The sequence below is a fragment of the Siphateles boraxobius genome, unplaced genomic scaffold (genome assembly GCF_051911475.1).
Source record: "Siphateles boraxobius isolate OS27281-9 unplaced genomic scaffold, OSU_SipBor_1 13, whole genome shotgun sequence".
NCBI classification, from domain to species: Eukaryota; Metazoa; Chordata; class Actinopteri; order Cypriniformes; family Leuciscidae; genus Siphateles; species Siphateles boraxobius.
Window position 1 is genome coordinate 2,655,756 of NW_027508733.1, and position 14,245 is coordinate 2,670,000.

At 36.8% G+C, this 14,245-nt stretch overlaps 1 protein-coding gene across 1 annotated transcript in view; it reads right to left on the reverse strand.

Moving 5' to 3' along the window:
• Positions 1 to 14,245, reverse strand: part of fbn3 (fibrillin 3) — an 80,861-nt gene that overhangs the window by 34,287 nt on the left and 32,329 nt on the right. The window contains exons 14-32 of the mRNA XM_077226003.1: positions 13,648 to 13,773; positions 13,270 to 13,392; positions 12,133 to 12,408; positions 11,965 to 12,018; positions 11,596 to 11,721; positions 11,315 to 11,440; positions 11,118 to 11,237; positions 10,459 to 10,596; positions 9,354 to 9,404; positions 9,148 to 9,273; positions 8,340 to 8,567; positions 7,286 to 7,411; positions 7,066 to 7,194; positions 6,339 to 6,464; positions 5,902 to 6,027; positions 2,122 to 2,244; positions 1,918 to 2,043; positions 950 to 1,075; positions 745 to 867 (exon numbers count right to left, since the gene is read on the reverse strand). Coding sequence (XP_077082118.1) covers positions 745 to 867; positions 950 to 1,075; positions 1,918 to 2,043; positions 2,122 to 2,244; positions 5,902 to 6,027; positions 6,339 to 6,464; positions 7,066 to 7,194; positions 7,286 to 7,411; positions 8,340 to 8,567; positions 9,148 to 9,273; positions 9,354 to 9,404; positions 10,459 to 10,596; positions 11,118 to 11,237; positions 11,315 to 11,440; positions 11,596 to 11,721; positions 11,965 to 12,018; positions 12,133 to 12,408; positions 13,270 to 13,392; positions 13,648 to 13,773 — 2,499 coding nt within the window. The remainder of the gene's footprint in view (positions 1 to 744; positions 868 to 949; positions 1,076 to 1,917; positions 2,044 to 2,121; positions 2,245 to 5,901; positions 6,028 to 6,338; positions 6,465 to 7,065; positions 7,195 to 7,285; positions 7,412 to 8,339; positions 8,568 to 9,147; positions 9,274 to 9,353; positions 9,405 to 10,458; positions 10,597 to 11,117; positions 11,238 to 11,314; positions 11,441 to 11,595; positions 11,722 to 11,964; positions 12,019 to 12,132; positions 12,409 to 13,269; positions 13,393 to 13,647; positions 13,774 to 14,245) is intronic.

The following is a 14,245-nucleotide window of genomic DNA, read 5'->3' on the forward strand; positions in this document are numbered from 1 at the left end:
TCTACGCTCATGTGGATTTGTTATTATCGGAGCCGGCCAACTTTATCGTGTGGAGCTATGTCTACCGAGGTGGGTAATACATCATACACATTGAGGGCGGCGTGTGTGTTTATGTCGAATTGCCATAAAGCAGTTTGTGTTTCTTGCTCGTTCTCGCTTCTCACAAGACTTCCTATTTCCAACTTACCGGGACGTTAATCCTCATGTTGCAAGGTTGGTTTTCCGCCTGGGAATGTTGGGGGGAGCGGAGAAAGTCACCATTCTCACCAGAACAGGTTATTAAACCATACAAATGATTTCTAAACGGTTTTATTAAGTTGAAATAGTTGCCAAGTTCCACTTTAATCAAATTACTTTGCCACACGGAAAGACCTCCTTCGGGCCGATTGAGTCGGGTTTACAGTGCAGTAACAGTTGTTTGGCATTCAAATCAACAATGGAGTTTAAAAAATACGACAGATGGACCGACGACGAAGTTCAGGCTTTATTAAGCTTAAATTCAGATAATGAAATCCAGCTGGAACTGTAAAGTAGCGCCTACGTCACAGGACTATTCGTCTAATCTGCATGGTACTTTAGACCGCGATGGAAATGCAGACTGGTGGAAACAAATTCCTGGGAAAAAATTGTCCTGGGTAATTTCAGTGGAAACGCGGCTATACAGCGACAGTCGCTGGCGTTATTAACGATTCAGACTGCGTTCAGAGAGGAACGTGACGCTAATGATGATCGCTCGCCACTCACCGATGCATTTAATGCCGTCTCCTTCCCAGCCGTCGCGACAGCGGCACTTGAAGCTCCCGGGAACGTTGACGCAGGACGCGTGCATGTCGCAGTTATGAGCGCCGATCTCACATTCATCGACATCTGGAGAAAAAAAAACAATCAAAACCACTTCGGACCAGATAACATGTTTCAAAAGCTGGTTTGAGAGACTGGACTGTCGTACCTGTGCATCCGGTGGAGCCCTTCTTGACGAAGTATCCCAGCTGACAGTGGCAGATGAAGGATCCTTTAGTGTTCTCACAGTCGCCGTGGAGACAGATGTTGGGGTTCAGGTCGCACTCATTGACATCTGGACCATAACATCAGGATTATTACCAAAAATCAGGGCAATATCATTACTAAATATCAGAATAAAAATATATAAAGAAAATAAATTGGAAGTGACAAAAAATGGATGAAATAAAATACTCATAAAAACAAATTAAAAAAATAAATCATGATGACTAAACAATATAAATTATTTCATAAAATGTAAATTATTATATATTTTTTAAGTAACAACATAAATCAAGATGTTTAATAGTAAATTAATTAAATTAAATAATAAAAAAATCAAGGTTACTAGACATTAAAATTAAATAATGGCCAAATTATTTCATTAAAAGTAAATGAGTACTTAATAAATTTGAAGAATAATAAAAGAGGAAATAATACAAACACACAAAAATTTTTATCAAATTAAATCATTCATAAACAATGAATTCATAAATAGGTAAATAAGTAATTTACACACACACAAAAAATATATAATAAAACATTAAATAAATACATACATGCATAAATAAAATAAACAATTAAAATAAAATAATACAATTTTTATTAAATGTAAATTACTTAAACATAAAATAATTTTAAAAATCATAACAAATCAAAATGAAATTTACTTTAAAGTAAATTGTTACTTGTAATATTTTATTATTTAATTACAACTAAACTAGAATAACAAACAAATAAAAATTATTTTAAATAAAAGTGATATATACACAAACGTATATATAAGTTTAGTCTCTTGTCCTCACAGATGTAAGAACTCAAGTTACACACTATAAATATTTTAAAGTACTTTAATATTTTTTGACCATTTAAAGGTTATATCTACACAAACGTGTGTGTCAGAAATGTTATTCTCACCGATGCAGGTCCTCATGTCCATGGAGGCCATGAACCCGTCGTAACAGAGGCAGCGATACTCTCCGGGGATGTTCGTACACTGGCCGCCGTCGCAGATGTCGGGCGAGTCTTCACACTCGTCGATGTCTAAGGAAAGAGCCGAGGGTCAGTCTGAGAGGACGTCCTGTGTGTGTGTGTGTGTGTGTGTGTGTGTGTGTGTCTCACCGGCGCAGGTCCTGAGGTCGGGCATGAGCGCGTAACCTTCGCTGCAGCTGCATTCGTAACTTCCCTCAGAGTTTGTGCAGTGTGTGTCGCAGCCGCCGTTCATGATGGTGCACTCATCGATATCTGCCACAAAACAAACTTACTTAGTCTGTCTCCTTACTGATTACTTATTCTTATTTCAATTACCGTAAATCATATAAACAAACATAAAATAATTTATTTTAAAAAATCATGGAACAAATCAAGGTTACTAAGCATTAAAATGTAATATTATTTACTTAATTGTTGGATGTTTGCGGATGTTTGGGAATGTTATGGGAATGTTTGCGGATGTTTGGATATGTTTGCGGATGTTTGGACATTTTTTGGGGATGTTTGCAGATGTTTGGGAATGTTTGCGGATGTTTGGAATTTTTTGGGGGATGTTTGAGGATGTTTGGGAATGTTTGCGGATGTTTTGGGAATGTTTCCGGATGTTTGGGAATGTTTCCAGATGTTTGGGAATGTTTGCGGATGTTTTGGGAATATTTGAGGGTTTTTTGGGAACATTTGCAGATGTTTGGACATTTTTTGAGGATGTTTCCGGATGTTTGGAAAAGTTTCCGGATGTTTGGGAATGTTTACAGATGTTTGGGAATGTTTGCGGATGTTTTGGGAATATTTGAGGGTTTTTTGGGAACATTTGCAGATGTTTGGACATTTTTTGAGGATGTTTCCGGATGTTTGCAAAAGTTTCCGGATGTTTGGGAATGTTTACAGATTTTTGTGAAATGGTTGCGAATGTTTGGGAATGTTTGCAGATGTTATGGGAATGTTTGCGGATGTTTGGACATTTTTTGGGGATGTTTGCAGATGTTATGGGAATGTTTGTGGATGTTTGGACATTTTTTGGGGATGTTTGCAGATGTTATGGAAATGTTTGTGGATGTTTGGACATTTTTTGGGGATGTTTGCAGATGTTTGGGAATGTTTGTGGATGTTTGGAATTTTTTGGGGGATGTTTGAGGATGTTTGTGGATGTTTGTGGATGTTTGGAATTTTTTGGGGGATGTTTGAGGATGTTTGGGAATGTTTGCGGATGTTTTGGGAATGTTTACGGATGTTTGGGAATGTTTGCGGATGTTTTGGGAATATTTGATTGTGTTTTGGGAACATTTGCAGATGTTTGGACATTTTTTGAGGATGTTTCCGGATGTTTGGGATGTTTGGAAATGTTTCCGGATGTTTGGTAATGTTTGCAGATTTTTGCGGAATGTTTGCGGATGTTTGGATATGTTTGCGGATGTTTGGACATTTTTTGGGGATGTTTGCAGATGATGTTTGGGCATATTTGTGGATGTTTGGAATTTTGTGGGGGATGTTTGAGGATGTTTGGGAATGTTTGCGGATGTTTTGGGAATGTTTCCGGATGTTTGGGAATGTTTGTGGATGTTTTGGGAATATTTGAGGGTGTTTTGGGAACATTTGCAGATGTTTGGACATTTTTTGAGGATGTTTCCGGATGTTTGGAAATGTTTCTGGATGTTTGGGAATTTTGCAGATTTTTGCGGAATGTTTGCGGATGTTTGGGAATGTTTGCTGATGTTTGTGAATGTTTGCGTAATGTTTGTGGATGTTTGGGAATGTTTGCGGATGTTTGGGAATGTTTGCGTAATGTTTGTGGATGTTTGGGAATGTTTGCAGATGTTTGGGAATGTTTGCGGATGTTTGCAGATGTTTGGGAATGTTTGCTGATGTTTGTGAATGTTTGCGTAATGTTTGTGGATGTTTGGGAATGTTTGCAGATGTTTGGGAATGTTTGTGGATGTTTGGAATTTTTTGGGGGATGTTTGAGGATGTTTGGGAATGTTTGCGGATGTTTTGGGAATGTTTCCGGATGTTTGGGAATGTTTGCGGATGTTTTGGGAATATTTGATTGTGTTTTGGGAACATTTGCAGATGTTTGGACATTTTTTGAGGATGTTTCCGGATGTTTGGGATGTTTGCAGATTTTTGCGGAATGTTTGCGGATGTTTGGATATGTTTGCGGATGTTTGGACATTTTTTGGGGATGTTTGCAGATGTTTGGGAGTATTTGTGGATGTTTGGAATTTTGTGGGGGATGTTTGAGGATGTTTGGGAATGTTTGCGGATGTTTTGGGAATGTTTCCGGATGTTTGGGAATGTTTGCGGATGTTTTGGGAATGTTTCCGGATGTTTGGGAATGTTTGCGGATGTTTTGGGAATGTTTCCGGATGTTTGGGAATGTTTGTGGATGTTTTGGGAATATTTGAGGGTGTTTTGGGAACATTTGCAGATGTTTGGACATTTTTGGAGGATGTTTCCGGATGTTTGGAAATGTTTCTGGATGTTTGGGAATTTTTGCAGATTTTTGCGGAATGTTTGCGGATGTTTGGGAATGTTTGCTGATGTTTGTGAATGTTTGCGTAATGTTTGTGGATGTTTGGGAATGTTTGCGGATGTTTGGGAATGTTTGCGTAATGTTTGTGGATGTTTGGGAATGTTTGCGGATGTTTGGGAATGTTTGCGGATGTTTGCAGATGTTTGGGAATGTTTGCTGATGTTTGTGAATGTTTGCGTAATGTTTGTGGATGTTTGGGAATGTTTGCGGATGTTTGGGAATGTTTGCGTAATGTTTGTGGATGTTTGGGAATGTTTGCAGATGTTTGGGAATGTTTGTGGATGTTTGGAATTTTTTGGGGGATGTTTGAGGATGTTTGGGAATGTTTGCGGATGTTTTGGGAATGTTTCCGGATGTTTGGGAATGTTTGCGGATGTTTTGGGAATATTTGATTGTGTTTTGGGAACATTTGCAGATGTTTGGACATTTTTTGAGGATGTTTCCGGATGTTTGGGATGTTTGCAGATTTTTGCGGAATGTTTGCGGATGTTTGGATATGTTTGCGGATGTTTGGACATTTTTTGGGGATGTTTGCAGATGTTTGGGAGTATTTGTGGATGTTTGAAATTTTGTGGGGGATGTTTGAGGATGTTTGGGAATGTTTGCGGATGTTTTGGGAATGTTTCCGGATGTTTGGGAATGTTTGCGGATGTTTTGGGAATGTTTCCGGATGTTTGGGAATGTTTGCGGATGTTTTGGGAATGTTTCCGGATGTTTGGGAATGTTTGTGGATGTTTTGGGAATATTTGAGGGTGTTTTGGGAACATTTGCAGATGTTTGGACATTTTTGGAGGATGTTTCCGGATGTTTGGAGATGTTTCTGGATGTTTGGGAATTTTTGCAGATTTTTGCGGAATGTTTGCGGATGTTTGGGAATGTTTGCTGATGTTTGTGAATGTTTGCGTAATGTTTGTGGATGTTTGGGAATGTTTGCGGATGTTTGGGAATGTTTGCGTAATGTTTGTGGATGTTTGGGAATGTTTGCGGATGTTTGGGAATGTTTGCGGATGTTTGCAGATGTTTGGGAATGTTTGCTGATGTTTGTGAATGTTTGCGTAATGTTTGTGGATGTTTGGGAATGTTTGCGGATGTTTGGGAATGTTTGCGTAATGTTTGTGGATGTTTGGGAATGTTTGCGGATGTTTGGGAATGTTTGCGGATGTTTGCAGATGTTTGGGAATGTTTGCGGAATGTTTGTGGATGTTTTAGGGATATTTTGGCAAAGTTTGGGAATGTTTGTGGATGTTTTGTGGATGTTTTGGGGATGTTTACGGATGTTTTGGGAAAGTTTGGGAATGTTTGCAGATGTTTTGGGGATGTTTATGGATGTTTTGGGAAAGTTCAGGAATGTTTGCAGATGTTTGCAGATGTTTGCTCACCCACACAGCCCTGTCTGTCGGGCGTCACCTGGTATCCCGTGTTGCAGGAGCACTGGTAGGTTCCCACCATGTTCACACACTGACCGTTCTTACACAGGTTATCACTCAGCTGACACTCGTTCACATCTGAAAACAATTATAATAAAGTACAAAAAAAAGGTTTGACTTATAATAATAACAATAATAATTTATTTTTATATTTTATTTGAATACTACGCTTTAAAAAAATACTATTTAAATAAACTACTAACAAAACTAAGAAAATAAAAGATTAGTTATTTTAAATACATAGGAATTGTAAAAAATATGAAATATTACTAAATAGTCAAAATATTAACTGGATAAGTTAATAATAAAGTGAAATGACATAAATAGGTTTTGTAGATGAATCACTCACTCACTCAGAGTAAATGTGTGTGTGTTTGAAGCGTGTGTACCTTCACAGGCAGATGCTTCAGTGCTCAGCTGGTGTCCCGGAGGACAGTCACACTCATAACTGCCCTCAGTGTTCAGACACTCGCCTCCACGACACAGCATAGGGTCCCGCTCACACTCGTCCACGTCTGCAGGAGAGAGAGAGAGAGCGAGAGAGAGAGAGAGAGAGAGAGAGAGAGAGAGAGAGGTGGGCTTAGTCAAAATAGCAAACAAAATTGTCACTGTCGCAACTTTTCGCAATCGCAACCCAATTGTAACTAAATAAGCCTATCAAAAGAAAGAAAATTAAAATGCAGTGGTCCTTCCTCACTCCCTAATTACATGAAAAAACAGGAGAAAAAGATTCTCACTCAATCCCTACCACTTCAAGAGTGAAGGAAAAATCAAATATGCACATAAAAAAGGGCAACACCTTGCCACAATAACGAGAGAAAAAAATACACTGGGGGAAAACAAAATTCAAAAAGCTTTTTACACTATACAGGACTTCACTTTAAAAAGGGAAGGCACACTGAAAAAGGCAACAAGATGCAAATTACAATAACACTTCGAGAGAGAGAGAGAGAGAGAGAGAGAGAGAGAGAGAGGGACTTTTAAAAACAATTTAACCAAAAAAACAAATAAACAATAACAATTCTTATTACCACTTAAATACCAGATTCCCTGATTTCCTTCTAGTCATAATAAAGAGAGAGAGAGCGAGCGAGAGAGAGACTGTGAGTGTCTCACCCATGCAGTTCTTCATCATCATGAAGCCGCTCTCGTAGCCCTCCACACACTCGCACTCGAAGCTGCCCGGCGTGTTCACACACACACCCTGTCCACACAGGTCCGGAGAGATGGTGCACTCGTCGATGTCTGCCGGATGAAGGGAATAGCGTGAGCCATGCACAGACACATCAAGCGTGTGTTTGATTCAGATGTGTGTGTGTGTGTGAGATATGTGGACCTGTGCAGTTCCTCTCCTCCATGGTGAGGGCGAAACCACTGTCACAGCGACACTTGAAGCTCCCGATGGTGTTTCGGCACGTCCCGTGACTGCACAGGCCTTTGAACACCTTACATTCGTTCACATCTACAGGGTTGAAGACAAAGTCCCATCTTTCAGACGCAGTTTCAGTCATACAAGTACAACTTTAAATGAGAAAACTTTAAATTCTGCCGCAGTGATCCGATGACTTTATTAAGAGTCACTCTTTTATTTACAAGCTGGCATTTATTGCACTTTCTTCCATTCGTAGTAATATGAGTGCAACGTCTTTTTAAAAAAATTTTTTTTAGTGTGATTGTAACAGTGATATTTTTTAGTTAAATAGTTATTTAATTATAAGTTTTAATAAATTGAGCTAGTTTTAATAAAGTGTAAAATGAGAAAGTTTTAATTTAAAAAATATTTTAATCTTTAATAAAATTATCTATTATGCTGTTGGTAACCTATATATATATATATATATATATATAGATAGATAGATAGTAATTTTTTATATAAATTATTAGAATTATTATTTATTGTAAAGCCCAAATATAGATCATACATAACAATAATATGCAATAAAGAAGGATAAATAAGTGTTATTCCCAATGTTCCCAAACTTCAGACGGACAAAATCTTGGTTAATTGGTTCAGTTTGAAAAAATAAAACAAGAAATTATTTTTATATAAAATAATACTTGTTTTAGGGATAGTTTGGTTTTGTCTGAAATAATCATAAATATATATATATATATATATATATATATATAATTTTATAAGTAAAAAATTATATAAAATTAATATAATTTTATATTATAAATTATATAATTTTGATGTTTTATGGTAGTAAAATATATATTTATAGATAATGTCAGCCATAATATCGTTTTCAGATATTAGTGTTTTCAAAATTATCGGCTGAAACAATGTTTTCAAATGTTTCATGTATAATATTGGTAATATCCAAAGCAGTTATCGTTATCATATCGGTCAAGATGTCTATATACGTAGATCTCTGTGACTATATGACCTTTATAGAAGGGTCTTCCCGTCAGGATGTCTCCTCGGTTGGCGATCCCGGGTCCACGAGGACAGATGCTTTTATATTCGGGAGTGTTTGGTTTGGGACACGCCTCACAGTCGACGCCCCACGCCGCTCCTACCGTACAACAGCACATATCCGCCCGGTAACGGCCCGGTAACGGCTCCACACACTCGTCCTCGTCCCATTTCATGTAACACTGCTCGCTCCGGATGTCTGCGGGACACACACAACCAGTTTACATCACTGCCCTTGATCAAGACCTTCTGTTAGGGAAAGTTTGACTTGGTAAAGCCGGGCTCACACTGTACGATTTTGGCCGTCTGAGACGAATTTATGCAAATCCTAAAAGATTCCTCTGATCCTATAGGCTAAAATCTGAAGTCTTTGATCACCGACGGCCGATTAATGACTGTTGCGATTGAATTTTACCTGGCGTGTCAGAAGATTTGACTCAGTCCTGCAGTGTGACTCTCCTGTAAAACTGTCTTTGTTTTTCAAGACAAGTGACCACAATTAACGTTAGAGATTTCTTTGTAGCCACCATTTCAATCCTCACATCACCGAACGCTTCATTGATTGTTTAACGTTTTGATTGACGTACAGTCTGACATTAATGACAACTGAGATCTTATAATGTAACATGACTTACAGCGATGATCATGTTCGTACAGTCTGACAAGCAACAATCGTAAAGGACTGTTATGAATCGCACAGTGTGCACCCGGCTTAAGTTATATTTATACTTTTGTAAATAAGATTAAATATTTAATATATAAATGTTCAGTTCACAGACCAACACATGTTCGTCCGGCTCCGTCCAGCGTGAGTCCCTCGGGACACTCGCACCTGAACGAGCCCTGGGTGTTCACACACCGGCCGTTTGTGCACACGCCGGGGAAAACCTCACACTCGTTGATATCTGAAGATGGAGAAGAGAAGTTATGCATCGTCATGCAGCGCACCAGGTGAATGCAGCAAGGGATTATGGGTCGCACGTACCTTCACACACAAGTCCTTTCATGCGAGCGAAACCTTTCGAACAGGCAGGATCTGTAGGAAATATAGGGCAAAAACTTGTTTAATGAAAACAAACACTTGTCAATAGGCTTTACTATGTGTGTGTGAGTGTGTTTTTAAGATAATGATACTTTGGAGACAAAATTACACACATATATATATATATATCTATATATAAATATATATGCTGTATATACATTTCGCTGTAATTTTGTCTCCAAAGTATCATTATCTTAAAAACATAAACTTATGCTTAGGTTATGTATAAAACAATTTTCAAAAATACATATATTTTAATTATTTTAAATGATAAAAATTATTTATAAATTATAATAAAAATACACAAAATTATATATATAAGCAATAGTTATATATCAAATGTAATTTTTTTAATGTATTCTAATATATATATATATATATATATATATATATATATATATATATATATATATATAAAAATAAGTTTATAAGCAATTTATATATTAAATATTATATAATAAAAATAAGTAAAATAAAAATAAAATACGAATGATAAAAATTATATATAAATTATAATAAAAAATATATAAGCAAAAGTTATATATAAAATAAATTTCTAAAATATATATAATTTTTAATGTTTTAAATGATAAATTATTTATAAATTATAATCAAAATACAAATTAAATTATATATAAGCAAAAGTTATATATCAAATAATATATATATTTTTAAATGTTTGTATGTATATATAATTATATATATATATTCTAAAAATATATATAAATTATAATAAAAAAATTGAAAATAAGATTATATATAAGCAAGTAATATATCAAATATTATATGATCAAAAATTAATTTTGTATATGATCAAAAATTATATATAAATTATAATAAAAAAACTAATAAAATTGTATCTATATATATATATAGAGATAAAAGCAAAAGTTATATATCAAATAATTTTCAAACATTTATATATATTAAAAAAATTTAATGATAAAATCGTATATATAAATTATTATAAAAAATAAAAATTATATATTTATTTTCTTCAATTGTGTCATATATATCATTTTTTGTTTGTTTTTGCATTTGAACTAACCAATTTCACAGCGTTCACATGGGCTTCCCCAGGCCGCCCCCAGCGTAGAGCAGCACTCGGACTTCAGCGTGGCCCCGTTTATATTCACCTCACAGCGGCCGTCCTGGATGTTCAGCCAGCAGGTTCCTTTCATGCTGTCTGTATGAGGCAAACACGTGCAAGAGAACCAAGAAAGTGTGACAATGACAAATGGACGTTGTGACATTTGAAGCGGCTCCCCTGTGGAGAATCGATGCATTTCTGCAGATATATAAAAACCAACTTGGATATCTAGCGGGATGAGATCACAGTGGGCATTCATCCTGAAAGCACAAACGTGTGACCTATTGCATTCACACTCCATTAATTTCAATCAAACAATGTTCAGTTTCAGACAAAGAATGAAAACCGCCTGGCTAGAAATGGATAAAAGTAGCAGAATGTTATCCAGTTACCTTTAAAATGGAAATAAACAACATTGACATATGCTAATGTAGCTCAATACAATCTTTCAAGAATTGGTTGGTTGCTTGTTTAGCATCTTCTGTGTAATTTTTAAAAACATTTAAAAGCCACTAAACTATCCATAAGAGATTAACCAATCAGAGAACTCGCTGTGGACACTTCTGTTAGCATAAAACCATGTTGTTCTTTAGCCTAAAACGAATGTTCGTACTTACCCACGCAGATGGTGTTGGTGGAGTCCAGCTTGCTGCCGTGGGAACATTCGCAATTGAAGGAACCGGCTATGTTGCGGCACACGCCGTTGATGCAGGGGTTGGAGTCGCACTCGTTGATGTCTGAACGAAATATATAACAATATATAACATTTATGAAAAAAGATACAGATTTTTTTTTTGTAAGGAGTCGTAGTTACCTTCGCATGTCTCAGAATCGGCTTTGAAGGAGAATCCTTTGGGGCACGAGCAAGTGTAACTTCCGGGCGTGTTTCTACACATGCCATTGTCGCACAACAACCGATTCACCAAACACTCATTGATGTCTGAAAGATGCGCAAAAAATTCACGAAATTAATCAAACTACTTTTGCTAGGTGTTAGAGCATGTTGTTTTAAATGTTGTTCAAAATGTATTTTATTCATAAAACATTAGTAGAAGCTACGTCTTGCGTAGTAAAAAAAAAAGTAACGCAACTCACCCACGCAATTCTTTCCGCTAGCGTCAGACTCGTAGCCGATGTTACAGATGCAACGGTAGCTCCCGCGCAAGTTCTCGCAAATACCGTTTTGACAGATGTCTGGATCCAAAGCACATTCGTTGATATCTACGAAGAAATCGAATACAGTTTGTTAGGATTTAGCGTTCGCAAAGAAGTCAAATACAGCCCATTAGTGTTTAGCATTCGCAAAGAAATCTATTACAGTTCGTTAGCATTTAGCATTCGCAAAGAAATCTAATTACTGTGATTACAGTTCGTTAGCATTTAGCATTCGAAAAGAAATCTAATACAGTCCGTTAGTGTTTAGCATTAGAAAACGTACTAGCATAGTAGCGAAGACAGACTTACCTCGTCCATCTGCAGTGATTCCAGGTCCGCTGCTGCACACCGCCTGAAACTCGGCTACGGACAAACAAAATATGTTATCTAACCGTTAACACACAAGTCAAAGCTAACGTATTTTGCATTAATATTAAACTATCATTCTGGACTGGAAGGTGTATCCCTGCAGTCTACCTGAGTTGAACGCCGGGCAGGGTTGGCAGGGTTCTCCGAAGCCGTGTTCTGGGTTGGCGCAACAGCATTCAGACTTCGTCACCGCCCCGGGGAACGGGCGCGAACACGTGCCCATCTTTATTGCCCCGTAGCATGTGGTGCGCATGTGAGTATCTATGCAGACGCGCCCATCCACGCCGATGGCCAGGCCTGGCGGGCACTCGCAGCGGAAAGAGCCCTCTGTGTTCACGCAGCGGCCGTTCATACAGATGCCCGAGGTCTGGCATTCATCAATGTCTGTCAGGGTGAAACGGAGGAAATGGCGTAAAACGTTAGCTAACAACATGTCAATAACAAAGGGTCATGCGATGCGCAACTGATGACATCTGAATTCACTGACAAGAAAACTAGCATCATATATCTTGAAGCATCAGGTTTGACATCAGTGACAACAAATCTCATTGGTTCTTTTGTTTTACGACTTTTCGCCAATTGACGCCAAACATGCACCACTGACGTGTAAATATATGTGAACGCAACTTAGCTAAAATGTGCAAGTGCAAATGAGATCATAGCGATTTACCATCTGTTTCTCACACATAATGATCGTAAGATTTCAGGACAATATAGCGTATGTATATGCGAATGCAAATGAGATTGAAGTGTTGAGCTAAGGGAACGATTTTCAGGCAATAGCGAATTCAATTTTGGTAATTGAAGACTTTATTGACAAATGTTCAAACCAAACCAAAAACACGGCACGTAAGATTTGACGCCAAACTTGCAAAAATGCGTAATTTTAGCCATTTACCATCTGTTTCTCACACAAAAATTTTCAGAAAATAACGACTTAAAATTTGATCATTAAAGACTTCATTGAAAAATGGTCAACATTTGAACCCAAGACGTACAAGATGCGTTACGTCACATTTGACGTCAAACTTGCAAAAGTGCGCAAATGGAAATGAGATTTTTAGAAAACTATCGTATGACTTAGCATATAGACTCGGAATATATCGTACAAGTTACTAAACTATTTTCTTGGCACTTTTATTCAGTTGTTTTTTGGTCATTTTTTGGCGCTTGACAGACATGAGGGTGAGTAAACCGTTTCTGGGGCTTAATAATTCGTCAAAAGTAACTCCCACACATTCTCACCGGTGCAGTAGCGTCCATTGGGTGCCAACGCAAAACCAGGTTTGCAGATGCACTTGAAGCTTCCGTCTTCGTTGATGCACATGCCGTTGAGGCACATGTTGGTGGTGGCACATTCATCATGGTCTGGAGGACAAGAAAACACGGTTAGACTATAAAAACAAATGGTGGATATTGAGTTGTGTTTGTATTTGTCAAAATCATTAATGAAAAACTATTATGTTGACCTTCTAACACCCTCCACCAACCCTAAACGCCAACCCTGAAACTTTTTTGCCAAACATTTGAATGCAGCTTTTTATAGTGTTCAACCAAACACTGTGAACTTTAGTTTGTTTGTTCAGATTGCACAACATAGTATGTCGCAGTTTAAGCTCTTACCAACACAGTTCTTCCCATCAGGGCTGATTTCAAAGCCAGCGTTACAGATGCACTGAAAACTTCCATCGGTGTTCACGCAGCGTCCGTTTCGGCACATAACACCGTTCACGATACACTCGTCAATGTCTGAAACAACAGGAATGTATTAGTTACAGTTGTCCACCAGAGGGCACTGGCCATATAAGTGAATATATACTGACTTTGACCATGAAAATTGATTGAAAATGGATTATTCACATTAAACTGTTTAGTGTGCAATGCAAAATAACTTTTAAAATGTCAAATGTTTAAAAAAAAAATTCTAGTGTTCTAAATAAAATTGAAATTAAATAAAATATCAATATTAAATTAAATAAAACTTAAATAACTTAAATAAGTAATTTAAGTACTTTTGCAGTAATTTTAGTATAGCAAGTTTAAGTTAATAAAATTCCTAAAACTGAAATAAAAATAACAAAAAGCACAACAAAATTACTAAAACTAAATTAAATTAAAAACTGAAAGTTAAAGCTAATTAAAAATATTAATACATACAATAATAATATAAAACTAAATCATATAAAATAATACTAAAATAAGTAATATCATCTTGCCTTAC